The following is a 23,226-nucleotide window of genomic DNA, read 5'->3' on the forward strand; positions in this document are numbered from 1 at the left end:
GTGCAGGCAACGCGGAACGTGCATGTCACCCCAGCAACAAGCCATACAACAAACTCGTGTTTACTGTGTGCTACCCTGGTGCTACCGTTCTCTTAATACATCATGGGTGCTACTACCCTTCACATCGCATGTTCCGGCGATGTGACTATCGCTCATACGCACATCGCGATGTCGATGTTAAAATACAATATCGTTCAGCCCTAATCGCCAACATAAATAGACAACTTTAGAGCCGATTTTCTCAATGTTTCGATGTTTTTGCACCCTCAGATTTTCAAATAGTTGTATCTCGGCCAAATATTATCCTTTTGTATTCAAAGCTTATGTATTCAGCTTTCAGATGATGTATAAATCTCAATTTAAAAAAAAATTGACCAATGCGACTTGTTTTGTGGTCCAGGGTCACATATATACTTTTTTTTTTTAAACCAAATGTAAGCAGTACAATTAATTGGGAATTGATCTAAATTGATTTGGCTTGAATTGGTTTTCAAACATTGTGACTTTTGGGGGGGTGTAAATATACATGTTAACTTGTTAAACGCCAGTGGTGAATGTAAATTCTAGAAATTCCAGAAGTCTCTCCCACTACAGCAGAGTTTTGGCCGTATCATTTCAGTAGATCTCACTGCCAGTGGCGTCCCTTTTCCATCTGTCTGAACTTTTCTTCCTTTCTCTATTCGTCTCTTTCCATCTGTCTCAGTCATTTTATTCTCTCTCTCTCTCTGATGGATGTAATGTGTGGGTTGAATGGAGAGATCGATCAGGCGCTGTGCGTTGAAGCAGTCAGGCTGCTGGGCCTCTGCGAGCGCAGATTATTTCCCAAATTATTACAGCCGCCAGATGCTTGTCAGAAGACTCTCTCCGTCAAGGTTAGACTCTCTCTCTCTCTCTCTCTGCCTCCCTCTCTCCCTCTCTGTTTATTCCTCCTTTGTCTTCTTTTTCTCTCTTTTCTCATCTGGGATTTTCGACTCATTGGCATAAAGTTTCCACACTGCAGCTTAATTTGGCCAGGAACTGCTCACTTAGACTGGAAGAAGTCTGACCCGTGACAGGAAAGAGTTTAGGAGTGTTTTAAAGGTGATGATGGATGAGATGTGATGTCAGTATACGAGGAAGACTTCACATGAATATTAATTAGCTCATGCTGATGTTGCTCGGTAATCTTCCAAGACTGTCCAGTCACGTTAGCAAATTAATATTCATAAACCAAGTCTTATAGATTTATAAAGACATAATGTGCAGATATCCTGTGTGTGGCCTTGTAGACACTCCACATTGTTTTGGCATTGAGATGTGCTGTTTATTTATTTATTTATTTATTTATTTATCGACAAAATTGATGCTGTCTTTTAGATCTTAAAACATGGTTGGCTTCTAATTTTTTACATTTAAATGAAATGAAAACAAGACTGAGATTATAGTTTGCGGTTCTAGTGGTCAAAACATGTGTTCGAAATATAGATGTAAATATTGAAGTCAAGTTTCTTTCACTTACGCAATCTAGGAAAGATGAAATCATGCTTGACATTTAAAGGCCTTGAAACTGCGATCCACGCTTTGATAACATCCAGACTTGACTATTATAATGTGTTATATATGGGAATTAGTCAGTCATCTATTTCTAGTTAACAAAAAGTTCAAAATTCAGCTGCTAGACTTTTAATGGGGATAAAAAAAAGCGTGAACACATTAGTCCTACCCTGGTCTCCTTGCACTGGCTTCCGGTCTGCGATAGGATTGATTTTAAACTTCTGTTATTGGTCTACAAATCCTTGCATGGACTCGCACCGGCCTATCTCTCATAGCCTGACGTCGTCATACTCAGATTCTAGTCAGAATGTGAGTCTGAAACTGCTGTGATTATGGGGCGTGTTTCAACCGAACCAGGAAAGAAAATGCCTCTGCACTCAATTGGATAGACCTACAACCAATCAGAGCAATGGAGTAAGTGACGTATGTTCTTCATTCATCTTTCCGATCGACAAATGCCTTGATCGCGGTTCTCTGTTCCTCTTTTCATATTAATGCGCTGTCGATATCTTCTATAACAGACGCGATGGAGGAATCTACACATGATGTTTCATAAACAAAGTTCGGGAGGAGCACGTTCAAATAATCAATCCAATCAACTTGTCATCAAACAATAACCATGTCTACCCTATCAGCATGAGAGGAAGCATAAATTTATTCGCTCTGTCAACTCACCTAACATTCCTTGACAGTTTTCAGCATCCCTCCACTCACTCTTGGCCTGTTCTTCCACAGCCAGGAATACGGGGGGAGTACTTTGGGTTCGGGCCGAATACCGAGCCCGGAGCCCTCTCCTCGGACAGTTCGCCAAATATGTATTAATTAACTTGAGATTGGATTGTGTTGGTAATAGGCACTTACCTAACGCTAAAAGATGTTTCGTGCCTCTAATAAGTGCTGTCGATCTTCTTTCTGATCTGAATGGTGTGTAAAACACTAGAGTTTTGCCACAGACTCGTCCCAGCGTCTAGAACGCATACTGAAGGCTTTTTCAAGCGTCTCCATACTTGAAAAACCGCGGAAAACTACTTTTAAACAGGAAATGACGGAATATTTACGTACATATTTACAGCAGGATTAGTATTACGTGAGGTCATTTTTCCGGACCTTTTTACTGAAGGTAAAAGTCGCTGTAATCTTAACTGACATTGTCCGTAATGATCACTGAGATGCACATTCGGACGGGACTAAAATCACAGAGAAGCTCTGGTAATTATCACTTTACCCCACCTCTCCATATTAAACTAGTCCCGTCCGAATAGGGCTGAAGAGGACTCAGGAATTCATTTCAAGATCGATCAAGACCACAAAGCCGTGTTTCGTTACTGAATGAATCCGCTTCTTTGAACGAATCTTTTGATTAAAAGATTCAGCGACTTTTGCCACTACCTTTTGGCGATTTTAGTTTGATATTTAAAAGTATAATTTTATTTTTCCATTATATATTTCTATATTCCACATTTTTGTTTTAAAACATTAATCTCAACATTATTTCTGCCTTTAAAATTGTATCAATTCAGATGCAGTGCAAATATGAATTTTGTTGTTTGTGATTTCATTTGATTGGCAACAGCTTTATAGTGTCTTATTATATTAATTGCATTTATTGATTAAATATAAGACTTTTGTCATGCAGTAATTGTGGATCTTTCAGATTAATTTTAGGAGGTCTGGTCTTGGCCCTGACTCAGTCTCCGCTCAAAGACTTGGTGGTCTTGACTAAAGCACTATTTGTGCAATTGGAAATTGCATAAGCCAATAATATTAGAGCTTGCCATTTTGCTCTTGTTTGTTTGCAGTGTGTTTCAGGGACTGTTCCTTCTCTCACATGTGCACGCTGTTTCTCTGGTGCCGTGTTTTGTCAAGGTGCCGGTCATAGTAATTCCTACTTGTGTAAGGAATGTAATTACGTTCTGCTGGTGTGATTAAGATCGTGAAATGAGCGGTGTCTGCCCAGGACAAAAATAAAGAGCTGTTTTGGATGTAGATTTTATAATTATGGAATAGCAGGGCCACAATTTGAATCCAAAAACACAAATATCTACCCCATTAAAATCCTGCCGGCTGAGCATCCGCTAATCAGCTTATGTGTTTCCTCTCAAGTGATTACTCTGCTCTAAACACTACAGAATGAGCTAGGGACTTCACCTACTAAAAGCACATCTCCACTTATTTCCTTCTGCACTGCTGCATATTCAAGCAACTTTTGATGAAGCTGTTTGTTTTTCATTAGGTTTGCACATTTGAGGTAACTTTTTGAGATTAATTAGCTGAATGTTTAATGCCACTAAATTTATTTAATACAGTTTATGCATTTACCTCATTTGACATTTAAACCAGCTTAATTGTGTTCTGTCCTCTTTATAGCAACTAATGGGAAAAGAGGAAAGAGCTCAGGCAGCCGTGTTCACTTCAATCTCATTTATTTATACATCTGATCCAGATTGGACTTTTAACAAAAATAAAATCATTATGGCAGTGTGTAATTATCATTGAGCTCAACAGGTATGAAATAATACCTGCGAGCAGAACCACATGGAATTTGCACCTGCAAAATTGAAACATCCATCATTTACAGAGTTCTAAATATCTTGTTTCTTGTGTTTATTTATGAAATATTTTTGCTAATTTGATCAAGCGTTCATCTATCAATTAGAAAAAAAACAGCTTCTTATTTTGTCCTATTTTCCAGCTAAAAAAAAATCTCAAAACATTAAAATAATCGTACTTTGCACATAATTTTCTAAGACTTGTTTTCAGAACATATGCATTCAGTTAATTAATGTTTTATTTGTTTTACCTCATTGCCAAATTGTGTTCACTTGAGCATAAATCTATAAAAACATCAAGAAAAAAAGCACTTTTTTGCATGTACTGTGCCATGTGTACATATTCAAATATTCAAATTACTTATTCAAATCTATCCCATATATATTTGTTCTTCTAAGAGCAAATTAAAGTCATAGTATTATGTATGTTTATGAGACAGTGTTATTTTTGTATCATTGAGATGCTATTATAGTTTTTAATAATATTTTGAATTAGATTTTGTTTATATTTTCCATTATCATTTTAGTCTCAGTTAAAGTTTTAGTAATTATTTATTTTTTTAGTACATCAAGTTAAAATGAAAATGGGAAATGTTTTTAGTTTCAGTTCTAAAAATAATACTTTTTTGAGGTTAAATCTGGGTGAAGTTCATTTGGAAAGCATTGTGGCCTCAGACTCTCTCCTGTCCTGACTTTTGTACTCTCTTGTCTTCTTTTGACATGTTAGTCTGATACATTAACATGATTAATTATGAGCTATTGTGTGCAAATACTGGGTAACTATTCCAGGAGAATAGCCCAGTTATCCAGGTTATGCCAAGTTATCAAAGAACTGAAGAGCATTATAGTACTTCAGTTTGTATGCTAATTGTACTATAAATATCAAGCAGGTTTAGAGAGAGCAGAAAACATTTGGAAAGACCTGTGATGGAGCTTTAGAGTGATAATACACCAAACTGTGAGCAAATGTTTGATGGTCCTGAGTGGAAAAAGACACCATGAGAGAGAGAGAGAGAGAGAGAGAGAGAGAGAGAGAGAGAGAGAGAGAGAGAGAGAGAGAGAGAGAGAGAGAGAGAGTGAAGGGGAACGAGAGTGAAGGAAATGGATAAGAGATGAATTGCTTTCTCGGGAGAATAAGAAAATGAGATTAGATCAGAAGTTTCAAGGCAGCTATAGCTTATCCTTTCACTATTTAAACTATCACAATACAAACAATCCCCTCAGACACCCGGCACCTTCTCCATACCTATCCAGAGTGTCCTCGGGAAACGTGCATGAGTGTTTAAATCACCTTCTTTTCTAAGTTGTTTTCATTTTAAATGACATAATTAATGTGTAGGTTCAGAATGAAATGCCTACATACTTTATACTTCACAGTATATAATGCATTATACACTACATTGTTTCGAGCAGTATTGTCTCATTATGTAATGATTCATTCAGCAATGGACTAATTAGATGATTCATTCAAATTTTTAAGAAAATTTGGTAATTTAGCAGTTTTAATTAACTTTTTTTGTAACAAGAAGGACATGTTTAAAACCTTGTTTGATATTTCTGATTGATCCATACTTCTGATTCATATTAGAGATAGAAGGTCAAGTCGAGCGCATTGCATTGTGGGATGCCGTGTGCTCTAATCGTATATTTCTCATTTTGCATACTGTGCATGACCTGCATACTACGAGTATGCCCTTCTGATCATACCATGTCAATTACTACCAAGCAGGCCCGAATGCTCCTTAAATGGGTCATTTTATGCAGTAACTTCCACTGTGGAGCAAGTGTGCACCCTAAAAGACAGACAAGGTTTCTAAAAGGTATCTGCAGGAAATGTACTATTAGATCAGCTTAAAATCCAGGCCATTTGTTTTCTCAGCAGACGGTGACCATTTAAAAATCTCATCCTGGAAGATTAAAAACTGATGTTGTGGATCCTCTAAAGACTCGTGTGTCCCACGACACTATCAAATTATGCTGTGGATAGTAGTCTGGATAGAGTTAGTACATGTGCTTGCTTCAGTTTATTATGTTCAAGTAGGTTTCTGACAAATATGGAGAATATGTGTCACTACCAATGGAAATTCATTCATTTTATACGTAATTATTCTGTAATACGTTTAATATTTTTTTTATGATTTATTTATTTTAATGTGTACTTTACTATAAAATGTATTGAAATATATATATATATATATACATACACAGTATATATATAATTTTAGTGTAATTATATATACATACATACACACACACTATAGAGATAGAATATAGCATTGTATATGCTATGGTGTGTGTGTGTATATAGTGTGTGTGTATATATATATATATATAAATATCTCATATCTCATATCTAATTTCATTATTTAAAATGGTTGAAAATGTCCTTTCTAAATCAAGGTCGTCTAATGCTGTTGAGTAGAGGCCAGTATCTGTTTTGCGTTTGTAAGGTTTTAGACCCTATTTATGCCCTGAATAGTGACTAATACCCCATCACGACAACAGGACAAACTAAAGAACAGTATGTTCTTGCGTCCCCTCATCTGAAACCCCATCGGCTGGTCCTGGTTTGACATTAGTAGCGTCTCGCTGTGTGGATTTCTCAAGGGCTTTTTACTTGATTAGACTTAGATTAGAGTGCTCCTTCGGTCTCTCCCACATACATGCTACATCTCTTACTCTTTCCTTTAAAGTTTTTCTTTTCAAAGTCTTTAAATTACATATAATCCCTCATTTACAATCTCAGCTGAATAAATGTATTTCTGGAGCGGTGGATGACCCCTTTAGAGGACAATGCTGTCTGGACTATTTAAACTCACTGATTCTGTCTGATCCTCTTCGATTTCACATATCTGTCCATCAGACGGGCATGTGACGAATCCAGTTCAGTATGATCGTTGTTTCTCGCTAGGAAATGTGGCGTCACTCTAGTGCACAAAACTTTGTTGAAAACAATCATTTTGGTGCAGCTAGTGGGGCAGAATTCACTTTTTTACTTCGGGTTCAATACAAGTTAAGCTTAATCAACAGCATTTGTGGCATAATGTTGATCAATACAATACAAAAAATCATCTCATCCTTTGTTTTCTCTAAAAAAGGCAAACGTCTTGATTACTTACAATGAAAGAGTTAAAAGTAGAAATGTGAAGCCTATAAGCTTATAAAAACAATAATTCTTCTATTTAACTTGTCTTATTTGAGTTATAAAGTTCGCCTCATTTTTATGTTTTAGGGTTGTCATGGCATGAAGTTGTTAAATTGGATATAACTTTACACACAAAACTTTCTGCCATCTTAGTCTCTGTGAACTTCTTTCTGAAACGCGTCACAAAAATGAATACTTGCCACACAGACATGAGAGATATGTCTGTAGAAAGCTTGAAGTGTTCTTTTTTAAATTGAGTAAGTCATATTGAAAACATATATTCTCTGTTTATGTAATCCGTATGAAACCAACGAGAGGTACAATCTTCCCAACCTGACCTCATTATTTTTAACGGCTTCTGAGAGATGCTTTGTTGGTGCTCAGCAGCTTATTTTAGTATTATTTACAAACTATGATAGTATTTATTAATATTATTACTTTTTTCATTTTAATTTAATTACATTTTTTTCATTTTTTTTTTTATTTTAAGTTTTGTTATGTGCTTTTGTCATTTTTATTAGTTAAATCTTTCATTTATTTTATTTATTATTTTATTTTATTTATTTTTAGTATTTAAAAAATATATATATTTAGTAATTTTTCAATTCATTTATTTATGTTAGTTGCCAAGTCAGTATAGGCAGCATTTCTAATTTTCATTTAAGTTTAAGTGTTTCTTTTCTGTTTCAATTTTATTTCAGCTTTAGTGCAATTAACAAAAGTTATTCTTTTTTTAATGGTTTAATTTTAAGTTGAACAATGTCAACACTTGTGCTCAGGAAGCATTATATCACTAGCTTGCTTACTGCTAATGCATTATATTAACAAGCTAAATTCAAGCATGCTACAGTGAGTAAATGGCAGTCAATCTGATGTAATTTCCCATTTTAGACTGGACCGTTCTCATTTTGGGTATTGAAATAGGCAGCGACTGGTATGAAGTCCATGTAAATATAATGAACTGAGCGAGTGCTGATTTTGGTGGTGGGATGTTGAATTGCTCTGAGCTGCTAGTATCATTGAAATGATTTTGCCCCCCTCAACATCCAACCGTCTATCCACGTTTCCACGCTCCGTTTGCTCAAGGCCTCCATTTTAATTTGCCAATCTGTTGTAATTGCTTTGAGAGCTGGCTGGCTCGGCATATTTTCTTCAAAGCCCCCCAATCTGACACACATGCACGTGTGTGTGTGTGTGTGTTTGCGCACTCATAGACGTCTCAAACACCAGCTCCGATGCACACGACCACACACACGGCATCGCATGTGAACAAAAAACACGACCGACACGCGTTGTCGAACACAAGCGCTGTCTGTTCACCAAAACGCCTACATTGCGACGCTGTCATCTCACTGCAGATCTTTCCCTTCTGAATATGAAAAATACAATAACTCAGCGCCGCAGATATCTGTCACCACGTGCTCTGCGTGACCTTTCTTTTTTCTCGCAGCGTTTCATGATTGCTGCCACGGATCTGAAGCTACATGAACGTGATTGAAGTAAAGGGCAACGAGATGGGAAGCAAAAATAAACAGTTCGCCCTTGAGCTCCAGACTGTGTGTGTGTGTGTGTGTGTTTCAGACGAGGAAGGGAGAGAAGGACGTGGAAGAGAGTGGGGCGGCTTGATAGACTAAGATAACACTGCCATGTCAGTACCTAAAAGAACATTGTTGGCTGTCATCTCTCTCCGACTATCTCGTCTGCTCTGTCTGTCTCTCTCTTCATCTCTGCTGATGTGTATATTACGAGAATCTGTACTAAAGCGTTGTGAGTTGCATACCTAGACAGCATCTTCTGATGGGATTGACTTTATGACTTTATGTTGACTTTAAGTACATCCAAGCTTGTCATAGACATCTAGCCATGTTGTTTTTTAATTGGTCTTGCATGACCGTAATAGTTACCAGATTTTAGTCCAATTTTAAGCTGAACAGTTTTCATGTTGGGTCTTGAAATAGGCAGCAACTGGTCAGTTCGCATATTCATATTGTTTAATGTGAGAAAACATAAGGAATATTTTTCTACATGTTATTTTGTTCCTAATCAATACACTAGAAAATGTCAAGAAGTATGAACTGGATGCAGATCATCTTAAAATGGACAAATATTGGCGAATTAAACTGTTTGGCTATGCAATATAGAAAAGCATTCATTAAAAAGTATCAATCTAACTACATGAAATAAGCATTTGAATAAAATGGGATATTTAACCCCATATATTTAGTAGTGTTTGCTAAGAGATGCATCACTGTTGCTGTTCATTTTAATTTAGTTCAAACTCCAACTTTAAATATTGAACTTTTGTGTTTCTCTTACTTTGTTTGGGCCATAGATATGAATGATATCTCAAATCATGTGTTTTCGTGAAGAGATATGTGCTATTACTATGATTTTCACCTGGCAGACAATAAAACAGGTAAAGAATCCCATCGACTTACACTGTAGTGTTATTATATTATTTAGATATATACAATTGTAGTATTTATCAATGTTTTGAATAATTTTTTTTTATTTTCAGTTTCATTTTATATTTATTATTTATATACAGTATACTGTAGCTATAATATAGTTTTATTTAAGCTTTAGTAATTTTACTACTTCAACTTCAACTAATTTATTTCAACTGATTGACGAGATAGTTGCCATTTCTAATTTTATTTTTATTTTTATTTTTATTTTTTTTTTTTTATTTTACTTAATTTCATTTCAATTTATTTACCAAAAACATTAGTTTAATTAAAATTTCTTCAAAATTTAAAAAAAAAAATATATTAAATATCTAGTGTATACTATGTCATTTTTGTCGTATCTTAGCAACATGCTTGAAATTATATTTGGAATCAGTTGTGTGTCAAGCACTGTTTGTGAGACGTACAGAGTTGCTGCCTATGTAGTGTATTTCAGATGTCATTTCTTAGGCTCCATTGGAGTTAAGAAATGCTGTCTCAGAAGGTAGATGCCTGTGTAGATCACAGACAGCGAGGGCGCTGACTAGAAACAGAGCTTATGAGACCCGAAAAGCTGACCTTCCCTTCTGCCTGTAGCCAAACGCACATCCAGAGATGATATTCGTATCAACATCAGAGCGCCGAGAAGGGTTTTTCAGGGTGAGGGTGTTTGAGTGTGAATGTGCGTGTCCTCTATTTGCTTTACAAGTGCAGGTGACGGACACACTGCGGCGACGTGTCTCTCTCTGTTTGTTTGTGTGGAACAGGACGACAGGCTGCGAGTGTCCTCATGGTGTCCTCTTCAGCCCACGCTTGGCTTTTGTACAATAACTGTTGAGGCTGTTCAGCCGGTGTCAGCACTTATGGTACCTGCACAAGTGTGTGTGTTTGTGTGAGGTCTTTGTAGGGAACACAGAGAAAAACCCTGCATTGTGGAGGCAAATCTCACGAAGCCAATGAGGTAAACGGCTCATAAAATAACTAAATTAAGTTTAATTTCAGAAATAGAATGATAAAAGTGAAGTGTTAATGTAAAATTGATAAAGTGTCAATGTAAATTTATAGCTTTATTCTGCCATACACATGCAAAAATTTTGTCAAAATTGAGTTATGATCAAAATCAGGTCTCTTCCCAGCTGAACATTTTTACTTTCAGCAATTAAAGGTAGGGTAGGCAATTTTTGGAGAGGCTAGCAATAGCGAGCTAGCTTTGAAAGCATAAGATCTCACCCTCCCTACAAAGCCACGTCTCCTCCAACAGCAGGGAGCCAACGCATCACGAGAGACAGAGCTCTAGTTGTACCACCTGACTGCTGCAGATTCATTTTGCCGTTGATAGTGTAAATTCGAGTATAACGTCACTGGTTTCCATCTCTTCCAAATGACAGTAGTTATGATGTGAGTGCAGCAAAAGCTGTTGTTTTGGTTCCAGGCGGCTTCTGTTTCGTTGTGATGCTCGGTGACTGACGTCTGTCTAACTCTGCAGCGCATGAAGCGTGTTGATGATGTGTGATGTCTGCGCGAGCAGGTGTGCGGAGGTTTGGAAATACATGTGTTGACAGGCAGGTAGGACATTGAATCGGACCGAATGCAATGATTGGACGAACATTTTATGTTCCTACGCCTTCCACAGCCGATATATGTATATATAGACCACTTAACTTAAGCCCCTTTCACACAGAGATTCCGGAAAATACACGGATAAAGTGACCCGGGATTTGACCCGGGTTCGTTTGATTTTGGGTCATTCACACTGTCAGTGATTTTCCGGAATCAGAGTTCACACACAACCCGTAAAAATCCCGTAAAGACACGTGACATCGATGTTTCTTGTAATGTCTCAGCAGCGTCTTAAGTTTGCTTATGAGATGCGATTTCTCTCTCTTCCTCCCACGCTTGTGCATTTTTTTCTCTGATTCGATCATTACGTACCGTTTCACAGCTGGCGAACGGTCCCGGCTTCAGCGTCATCACTGCGACACGGCATTATTACGGCTTTTGTTCACACAGCGCACGTTCCCGGGACTGAACACGGTCAATGTTACTAGGTCCCTAACCCGGCATCGGTGCCGACATCAATCCCGGGTCGTGCTTGCGTTCACACAGAAGGCGTTCTGGCAATTTCTCTGCAATTTGCCGGGATCATCGCGCTGTGTGAAAGGGGCTTTAGTGACTGCTGTAAGGATGTGAAGAGACTTTCAACCAGCTTAACAAAAAAAAATGTTTATGGAACAAATAACCTACCCTGCCTTTAAGTGTGTGCTCTCAAGTCTACAATATGTCAGTGTAAAATAAATGATGACATAATTTGCATTTACATTGACTTATTTAATGTCTATTCCTGGCAAAAACTATTTGAAAATAGCTCTTGTGCATTTAATGTCAGGTTAGACAGTGATCTCTGGTATTTCGCTTCATGTCCAAACGGAGACATCCTAAATTCAAGGGTTTTCCAGAGAATTGGCCTTTTACACTGTCTGAGCAGAGATGTAGATTAGCGTTGGATTTCTACACCCACTCCACTTTTGTGTGTTTGTCATGTTTACTTGCCATCAGACCCATTATCCGGTTTATTCTCATCCACTTGTCCTTGTTGTCTCAAAAGAGTTTCAATTAAATTCAGACAATCGCTGCTTCAGTCAGCTGGAGTGATTCAGAGAGGCTGGTTTGACTGAGGAGAGGAATGAAACCGGGAGGAGGAATAAGCGAAGGAATCATGCTTTTAAAACCAGCAGATGATATGTAAAGCTCTGGGCCCGTATTCATAAAGAATCTTAATGCAAAGAGTAGCTCCTAGTGACAAAATTCTAAGAAAATTCTTAGAAATGTGGGCGTTTACTCTTAAAATTAAAGAAAAAATCCTAGTAAAGAAAAAAGTAATTCAGAAAGCATCTAAACCCTTAAAAGAGCTCTTAAGGTCAAAATTGTTAGGAGCACGGACGAGGACTTTTAGGAGGCTTAAGAGTTTCTTTAGCAGAGGAGAAAATGGCAGAAAGACGAAGAGGGAGAAGAAATGTGTTGCAGACAATGAATAACAGTATAGATTAGATAATAAGACGCTATAGATTAGATCGTGCAGGGATCATGTTTGTGACTGATCTTATTAGAGACACGCTAACATCTCCGACACAGCACAGAAATGCCATAGCGCCAGAAATGAAAGTAATCACTACATTACGATATTTGGCAACTGGGAAAATTCCATGTTTGATACATTAAAACCAACATTCAAACCACCACTTAAATAGACATGCCAGCAATCAGTGTAATTGGAAAGAGTGGAACAATTTTTATCATTCTAAGCCAATCAAATACCTTATAGGAAATTAACAGCATGGTAAAAAAAAAAAAAAGGATTTATATACACATATATAATGTGTGTGTGTGTGTGTGAGAACGGTCAAATAGGAAAAATGACGCATGTAATTTCAAAGTGAAGGCTTTGAATAGACCCTATACTTAAAATCACTTCTTTTTTTTTTCTTCTTGGACAACCAACCAATCACAGTCTTCAAAAGATTGTGTCATACATAGCAACGGGGTCAACCCCGCCTCCTTACTAAGATGAAAGTTTTTGTCTTTTCCTTACTCAGAGTTGCTCTCAGATCGGTCCCGAATCGCTTTTAAGCTAAGACTTCTACGTAAAAGTTTTTAAGCTAAATTAAGAGTTTTCTTAGAGGATTCTTAGAATCTTTATGAATACGGGCCCTGGTGTTTATTTCAGTGTGATGGAAAACCACATGTGTGACAATATTGTAGTTATATCTGATAAAAGGGTTTCATAGATAGATAGATGAAATAACTGTTTCCTATTTAAATCATTTTAAAATGTAATTTATTCCAGTGATGCAAGGCTGAATTTTCAGCATCATTACTCCAGTCTTCAGCGTCACATGATCCTTAAGAAATCATTCTAAGATGATGATTTCTGATTATTATCACTGTTGAAAACAGTTTTGCTCCTTCATATTTTTGTGGAAACTATGATACATTTTTCAGAATTCTTTGATGAATGGAAAGTTTAAAAAAAACAGCATTTATTTGAAATAGAAATCTTTTGTTACATAATACTGTCACTTTTGATCAATGAAATGCTCCTTTGATGAATAGAAAAATGAATCCCTTTCAGACTTTTGAATGGTAGTGTACACAGTATTGCATGTTTGAAGTATGTGAAATAGTATGTACTAAGGAACATTTCATATTCTGCATTGTCACATGACCATGATCATTTTGCAAGTTTAATTCAGTAAGTGTCTTTTAATTTAGGAATAATAGGTACAGTTTGCATTTCAATTTGCATTTCAAAAGTTTGACTAAAATGTCTTGAAACATGAAATGCCATTAGCATTTGTTTTATTCAATAATGTGATATTGTAAGCAAAATGGAAATGGATTGAATAAGTGGCTACTATGAAGGCAAAAAAAGTGATTAATTAACAAAGAGGGAGAGAAAAGCACACGCACACACACACACACACACACACACACACACACACACACACACACACAACGGATAGAAGCTGAAAGTTTTGAATTCCAATCGCAGTCTTTCTCTGGTTGAATCTGTGTGTGTGCCCATCTGTTATTGTGTGTGTTCTGGCTCAGTGGCTGTAGTGATTGGGTTTAATCCCAGCTGAGCGCTGAGGAGTGAATGAAGGGCTTAGAGCCCGGAGCGAGGCCTGGACACTGCTGCATCTTTCCTCAGGTTCAGCTCTGCTCTTGTGAAGTTGGCGAACTTTGGTTTGGACCAAACTGACTCTGACATGCACTGAGGAAGATTTTATTTCTCTGAGGTTACTCTTTTGTAGATTTAGAAATGAAGCTTTTCCCCGTTGTTATTAATTCACGGGACCGGACGCCATTTATTTTGCCAAGAGATCTCTTTTATTTATTTTATGTGTTAGCATAGGAGAGAAAGGGCGTTTACTGTAGAGATGTTCACTTCTTACGCAGCTTTCTCCAGCCTTCTCCATTCCTCTGGACAAAGAGGTTGAGTTTTATACGCTCAGAGGAACATATGGTTTCTATTTAACATGGAGTGTATACCCAATCCTTAAGTCAACATATGCTTCGGTGGAAACTTCATACACTGCATACACATCCATGTCTCTGACTCTTCCAGCACACACACTCCCTGTCTCTTACTCTCACACGTATATTCAAGAACACTGATTCACAAAATACAATGATTACAAATGATTATGAAAACTAATAAAGAATAATAGTATTAAATAATAAAAATTTTGTCTTCATCTTTCATACACTGAAAAAAAAAATGGTGTTGGATATGAAACAATTTTCACTCATAAATTCGCAAAATCATTACAAAGAAACACATTGAATTAAACATTACATTTTGAAGCAGAAAGATGATGGTTCTCCTATTATGGTGTAAACTGTTGTTATCATTCATAGCGGCATAACTTCCATGTGAATAGCAGCTCAGATCATTCGATTTTTGTTGAATTTAATGAGAAATGTTTATTTTATTGAAGTCCTGACTTTTGATTGCAATTTGAGATGTTGAGATCTTTTATGAACTCTCAGATGAGACCCATCACTATGTGAAAATCTGAGCAAAAGTCTCCATTTACTTTCAGTGCTGTGGTGAAACAGTTTTGATAAAGTCCCCTTTAAAGAAAAACAACTGACATTTTTCAAGTCATCTCAAAAGTCTCCATTTAATCTTAAAGATCTCCAGGAGAAACAGTTGAAATATTCTCAGATCACAGTTGATATCTTATTTGTGATTTGAATGTTCAATTAGACAATAATCTAGGGCCTCACAAAGGCTTATTTATGTGTTTTTGACCTGCACATGATGTGCTTCTGTTTAAGTAAAGGCTGCATGTATTTGTCTGTTCATACATTCACTTTTTCCATCCATTCATCCACCCATCTCTCTATGTGTGCATGTGTTCATGTAGCACCACAGCAACCAAGACTTTGACTTCCTCTTCCACTCGCTTCAGTGTGTATTGAATTAAACCATTTAACTCTGTTGATTGACCTCAATGCATCAGATTTCCCAGTGTGAGATGCCTGTATATATTTGGAATAACAGGCTGCCATACTACTCTAAAAAATATGCACACACTGCACAGAATGCAAAAGATTCGGTTTTCACTATCAAATCAGTTTCTGCATATGCATAATGAATAATATCAAGTTCCAATCAATTCAATCTATTTTTTTTTTTCATTGAATATCCTGTTTCCCTTGGAAATAGGTCACATAACAGAGGTAAAGCAGGTTGCAGAAGCAATTTCATTTGGACTTTTTGGTTAAAATGGAAAATAACCACATTTATTTACAATATACAGTAGTTAGCTAGCACTGAATTAAACATGCAGTTCGGTAAATACTGCATGCTATTTCACAAAATACAAAATATTTCCATACATCCATCTATCCATGCATCCATACATCCATACATCCATCTATCCATGCATCCATACATCCATTTATACATGCATCCATACATCCATCTATCCATGCATCCATCCATCCATCTATCCATGCATCCATACATCCATACATCCATCTATCCATGCATCCATACATCCATCTATCCATGCATCCATACATCCATCCATACATCCATCTATCCATGCATCCATCCATCCATCCATCTATCCATGCATCCATACATCCATACATCCATCTATCCATGCATCCATACATCCATCTATCCATGCATCCATACATCCATCCATACATCCATCTATCCATGCATCCATAGATCCATCTATCCATCCATCCATCCAATATTTATTTGACATGTAGTAAGCTAATATGTACAGCCATTGTGTGTTTGTTCTCTTTGACTGCTTGTGTGAGTGATTATAGTTGCCCTTTTGAGTTACTGTGAAATAGCATTTATGAATATTAAGGTTTTTCATTTTTACAGCTCTTGGAAAGGATTTTATATTCCTGGAATGACTGAAAAGAGAGAGAGGGAGACAGATAGGGCAAGCTGAGAGAGAAAAGAGAATGAAATAAAAAAAATAGCGGAGAGAGAAAAAGATCTATCTGTCATTGCCTTTGGTTTATAAGCCATTTGTTTTGTCCATTGATGTCAGTACAGAAGACAGAGCCGTGTGGGATGCAGGACGAGTCACGTGCTGAAGTTTAATTCTTAAGGTCAGGGGTTTGCGGTTTGTTAAAATCCCTGCATAATAGTGAAGCGTGCCTTAGCAAACTTGAGCAATTGCACCAAATACTGTCTGAAAGAGAGAGACAGAGCAGGTAAAGAAGATGGATAGATAAAAGGAAGTTAAGGCAATAAGAGAAAGACAGTACAAAACAATAAGTCTCAGAGATTGAATTGCTGTGACACAGAGATGAGAGACACGATTACTGATCAGACAGATAACGAAGCCATATTGAATTTTCACTGTTTCGCTGACTTTTTAAATGCCACTTTTGCTGTCTGCGCTCTGCAAACTCCAAAACACTGTCTTAATTAAAAGAAAAATATGAAATGGCATTCACAACATTTTTAATATGCCACATTTTCAACTGAAATTAAGTCATAAAAATTTAAACTGAAAAGTATATATTTTTATTTGACAATTAAGCTTGTCTGTTGACTACTGTCATGCGATGTCATTACTGTAAACGTGATGACAAATTATTTAAATTGTGTATATGTCATTAGTAGTATTTTAACTGAATTTATTTAATTGTTAATACATGTTAAATATATAAATATAAAGAGACCTAAAAAATATAATTAATTTTATTAATTAATTTTCTTTCAATATTAGGTTAAATATGTTATATTTTATGGATCATCTTACGATATTATTTCACATTTTTCAAATATATATATATACACACACACACACACACACACACACACACACATATATATATATATATATATATATATATATATTTGTCTTTGCAGTGTTGCTTACATTATTTCAGGGATGGAGATATTATCTCCATGTTTATTAAAAAAATAACTTGCATTGATGTAATAAGTACATATTATACATTAGACCAGAAGCTTTTATTACACTACAGTACACTGGTTTCACATTGTCTTTTATGTATTACTCAGAGGAGGCCAAACTAAACATACTTGTCAAATTTGCTCTCTACTGTAAATATTGCACCAATCAGAGGTGTCATGGCTGTTTAACTGTGCATATGTGATTTGTGCACAGCTTGGCGGTCATCAATCAGTGATCCAATGGCCTCTCAGAGTTAAATGTCAGCTATTGTAGTCTCGACATTAACAGCGAATGCCCTCAGGTTAACTGTACTGAGCTGATTATATCCAGGCACAGATTTTATAATACTATGAGTGTCACATGCAGATTTCTGCAACCACAGCTAGTCTATACTAATACTATACTGATACTATATCAAACTTTTCATTTCCACTTTAGAAAGGTAATTACACACTAAAAAAAAAAGGTTCTTCAGGGGTTCTTTGCGGTGGTTAAGGTGCTATATAGCACCACTACCATTTAAAGAACCTGTTAAGCCCAGTTTGGTTCTTCAGCGGTTCTTTGGGGTGGTTAAGGTGCTATATGGCACCATTACCTTACAAAAAACCTGTTAAGCACCTACAGTTATTTAAAGGCTCTCTTAGTCTCTTAGTTTAGTTGGTGATAGGATTAGAAAAACGACATTAAAATATAGTGATTGTCCTGAATACAAGTCCCGCCTATATATATTCCAGGGCCCCCACACAAGACTTTTTGACCACAGAATTTTTTTTTACAGGATTTTGAATCTTTTAAGCCACGATTTGGTAAGAAATTAATTATCCATCTTGTAAGTAATTGTCATTTAGGAGCATATTGACTCATCAATTGTAGTATCTGGCATGATAATGGGCCCTACTACCTCAAATGTAAAAAAAAAAAAAAACATAAATGGTTCTATATAGCACCATTTGACAAATGTGCTATAAAGCTTCTTAAGTGCCATATAGTACCAAAAGAGGTTCCCCTATTATTACGAGCCAAAGAACCACTGTTGGGTACTGTTGAGCACCATTTTTGTTGAAGCAATTATAAACAACCAAGGTGCTATATGGCACCTCTTATGGTTCTACATAGCACCATTTGACAAAGGTGCTGTATAGCACCTTTAAAGATAGGTGCTATATGGCACTTAAAGTGGTTCCCCTATGATTACAAGCCAATGAACCACTTTTAGTGCTATTTAGCACCATTTTTGTTTAGAGTGTAGTGGAAACTAATAATGCAGTATTTATTCGTTTTTATTGAATTTTATTTCAATTTAACGTTTAATTTTTATTTTTTATTTTTTAAGTGTAGTACAAGTCTGTTTTTATACATAAATCAGGTTCAATTGGATTTTTTTATTTTATTGTTCAATTGGATGGTTTATTTATTTATTTGCCATTTTGTGTTTCAGTCTGAATTTTTTGATTAAAATTTTTTTAATTCAAAATGTTAAAATACAGACAATACCCACATTACACACATTAAACTTTGTTTGATTTCACTCACTTTTACTCATTCTTTCCCCATGTTTCAAACTCATTATTATAGTAAATAGTATGTAATTTTGCGCCACTAATGGCACATAACAGAATTGCAATAAATACTACTCGCTGCCAAACATTGCAATGCCGTTTTATGTTGCTAGAGGTGCAGAAATTACACTCTTCACCTTCAACAACAAACATTTCTTTACACTTAATATCTAGGACCAATTTATTTTGTATTAAATGGAGTTCTGACTTATAATCAGGATCACGACTGTGACTTAAAATGCATGAAAAGCATAGGATGGATGTGGATAATGCCCCTAGCGCAAGCCTGGTCAATAAGACATAGTGTTTAATACCGTTTGAATTGGCACCCTGGAGTGGAGTGTCATTTGGTGCTTGCATTACTCCTAATGGTGTAGCCATTAAACGCAACTGCCCTTGAATTAGGCTCACCTCTCAAACGCTCGCTCTGTTATTTCTCGAACATTAGGTGCATTACTGCAGCGAGCCTATTAGTTGCTTAAGCCACAGTTTGAAAGCTTTTGAATGCAGTCAATGAAAGGTATGTAATTGATATTTCTGATGAGGGCTCTTTTGTCAAGAGTCGAGTTGAAGGAGATCGTCTGGAAGCCTGCCCGTGTTCCGAGTGGAAATGAGTGGGAGTTTTTGCACCTTGAGCCCGGAGACGGGCGGCAGGTGTTCGTGGGTGAGTCTGGACTCAGATCAGGTGAATCTCCCCATGAGAATCACGAATAACAGGGATTGGGCGAGACATGAGAGCGTGAATCACCTGTGTGGGAGCTGCTCTGATTATAGTACGTCCAATGGTGTCCGGAAATGGAGACTGGAAACAATATCGCGCTCCCACACATGATTAAAGCAAAAGCTTACCCAGAATGTAATATTCTGTCCGTTACTCACTCTCATGTTATTCCAAACCTTTTTCATCTGTGATGCACAAAAGGTGATTTAGTTTGAATGGTTTAGTTGAATGCTCTTGTTCAAAAAAGCACCATAAAAGTAGTTCATATGACTTGTGTAAATGCATTTGGCATGCATGATGTCCTTGGACTTAAATTAATTAATTTAAATATATACATTTATTTGATTGATTATACATATTTTTTGGCTTATTTAGCTCTAAAAAAATAAATAGCAACAAACAAAACGAAAAATCAACAAACATAATGAAAAAAAACCCTGCACCAAAACCACTTTCATATTTGGAGTGATTTTGATTTGAATTTGAAACTTAAAATGAGTAGAATTTAAACATAAGGAATTTGAATTTAAATGATCTAAAATTCTAAAGAAATTCCGATTAGTCCTTTTTTTTTTAACTAGAAAAGCAAAGTTTGAAATGTATATAGCTGAATTTTTAATTAGAAAACCTAGATAGATAGATAGATGGGGGAAGAACAGTTCATTTCCCAGAATGCACCTGTGTTCAATTTCTTGTTCAAACTATAGTACTGAAATTCCTTTTCCTGTCATTCCAGTTAAAATTCCAATTCCGCTTTCTGTGGCACGTGGCCAGTTTAACACACTCATAAATTGAAAGAGAGCCAATTCTTCCGTTCTGCTTTTTTAAGCAACATTTCCCTGAGCTGGGAGTGATGTATGGGAAAGGAATATAATGTCCTGGTATCCTTCCATTACTATGCTGGCATCTCAGCTGTGAACCTCAACCAAATGAGCTCTTATTAGAAGAACATCTTGTTCAAACTCTGAAGAGACAGCCTGAACAGTTCTAGCAATTAATAGTGGAAAAACTTTTGCAAACTTTCTATCTGGGCACACGCACTGATCTGTGGTCCTGTCTGAAGCTGTCAGGTGTTCATTTCTCCTTCGTGAGCGCAGGAAGAGTGAGAACTGCATAGGTCAGTTAAACGTCCAGATGGAGAGAGCTTCTTTTCCATAGTCTTACTTGGATCAGCTATTTTTAAAATTTGCATGGTGCACATTTAACCAATTATAGTGCTGATGCAATCAATATGCAGCCAATTAAACACATGCTTCGTTTAGACGGCAACATGTTGAAACTGGAATCAAGTCTGTTGCTGCAACTCGGAATTTCCTGCATCCTTGATAGAAAAGTGCAGAAATATCCCACATCTCACTTTAAATTCAACGCAGTATTAAGCTGCATCCTAATTTGGATACTATGCATATTTAGTAGTATGCAAAATTAGCATTTGTGCGTCCTAAATCACATTGTTTGGTGTACTTTTTTCAAAATCTGCATCCCATCATGCTGTTTGGACTAATAGCGACCATAATTCATTTGTGACTGTTCTTTAGTATTTTGTAGTAAAATAGTGAAGCATGTGTAATGGGATAATATTACCCATAATCCTTTGTGCTATGATTAAAGATGGTTATTTTCTATAACAATTTTCACATAACTGTCAGTTTTGAACCTAAAACTGAATAATGAATTTTAAAATAAAGATGCTAACACAACACATTCATGCAAACACAAATAGTAGAATATTTTTTTATTTCAATTTGATGACTGTACTGTTTTGCCCCAATACTTCCATAATGTGTCACATACTCAAAAGTACACACTTCCTCATCCATCATTAGTGAAGCACACACTTGTAGTGTGCGGTAGAAGACTGTCGATTAGGATGCAGCCTGTGAGTCATTGTCGTGGAAAGTGAATCTGTTCATGAATGTAGATTTGTGTGAAACATCTGCCACACTGACTTTCTGGGAAAAGTTTCCTGACATTGAGCAGGTTTGAAGTGAATTATCTCCATTAACACAGAGGAGTGGGTTGTTTCTGTAGAGATGGAGCTTTTCAATGATGATGACGCATGTAATGAATCTATAACATGCTGAGCGGCCCACGTGTTCTGAGAACTGTGTCAAGAGACAATTTATCCTGCGTTACAAACAATACATAAAGCACTTTACATAAGATTTGTAGGATTCCAGCTTGTAAAGACCTTTTTTCCTGTTGCATCTTGAAATGATTTAAGTAAATTGATTTAGGCAACATTTCCAGAAAATAACACTATAATGCATGTAAACTTAAGTTTAAGTTTATTGTCCTTTTGGAAATTCTTTTTGAATGAAATGTACACTTTTGTTCCTCCTTTTACCACCAGTGTAACTAGTAGATGGGTAGTTGATACATACTTTTTGTATGAAAAGCATTTCCTGCAGTGTGACGTGCTAAACTCCATCCAAAACATGTTCTAATTAATTTACATTTATTATGCATGCAGCATGAGCTTACAGTATATTAATTGAGGAACTTCATGGAATATTTGTACTTTTTAAAAATGCATTTCTCACACTTTAGACCCATTTCAAAATTAACTAGTGAGCAAAAAGGTGTTTGAAAATGTGACAGACTTTTTTGAGTCACTTTGACCCAGAAACACTTTTTGAGATTTAAGCCCTAAAATAAAAAGCAACGTCTCATCCATCATTTGAGTAATTATGTGTGTGCAACCGTTTGAAATAGAAACATAATAATAATCATTCCATTTTTACTTAAGAGCGTAAAACGCTGGGTCAACGTAAAATTGTGAACCCTTACAGGACCTAAAATATACACGTTACCTTAAATACTATTTTGTTTTTTATACATACAATCTTCATGCTGATTTGTAACAAATTGTCATCATGGATTTGAGACTTCAGGTCATTCTTCTACTGTTACCCATGATCCTTCACCTTTGACCTCTGTATCTTTTCTGTCTTTCAGAGGTTGGCTGGAGAGGCTGAAAAAATCCAACGAGAGCATTCATGGCAAGATGCAATCAAAGTAAGGTCAAAGTTCAACTGTCTTTAGACTTGAGGTTACAAACTTACTCAACTCTTGAATGAGAATATAAGAAGAATATAATTTGCTTTCTTTCAGTAACAGAAGAACAGAAATAATTGTTACATTATTCGTTTCCAATAATTACATTTCACAAATGGAAATGGATAGTTTGGGATGGATGGATGGATGGATGGATAGGTAGGTAGATAGATAGATAGATAGATAGTAGATAGATAGATAGATAGATAGATAGATAGATAGATAGATAGATAGATAGATAGATAGATAGA

General features: G+C 36.2%; 1 protein-coding gene across 2 annotated transcripts in view; it reads left to right on the forward strand.

Annotated features, from left to right (window-relative positions):
• Positions 1 to 23,226, forward strand: part of cacna2d2a (calcium channel, voltage-dependent, alpha 2/delta subunit 2a) — a 231,487-nt gene that overhangs the window by 79,031 nt on the left and 129,230 nt on the right. For both annotated transcript variants that reach the window (XM_082136344.1, XM_082136345.1), the window contains exon 4: positions 22,877 to 22,936. In XM_082136344.1, coding sequence (XP_081992470.1) covers positions 22,877 to 22,936 — 60 coding nt within the window. The remainder of the gene's footprint in view (positions 1 to 22,876; positions 22,937 to 23,226) is intronic.

Source organism: Leuciscus leuciscus (assembly GCF_965113295.1).
Source record: "Leuciscus leuciscus genome assembly, chromosome: 14".
In the NCBI taxonomy this organism is placed as follows: Eukaryota; Metazoa; Chordata; class Actinopteri; order Cypriniformes; family Leuciscidae; genus Leuciscus; species Leuciscus leuciscus.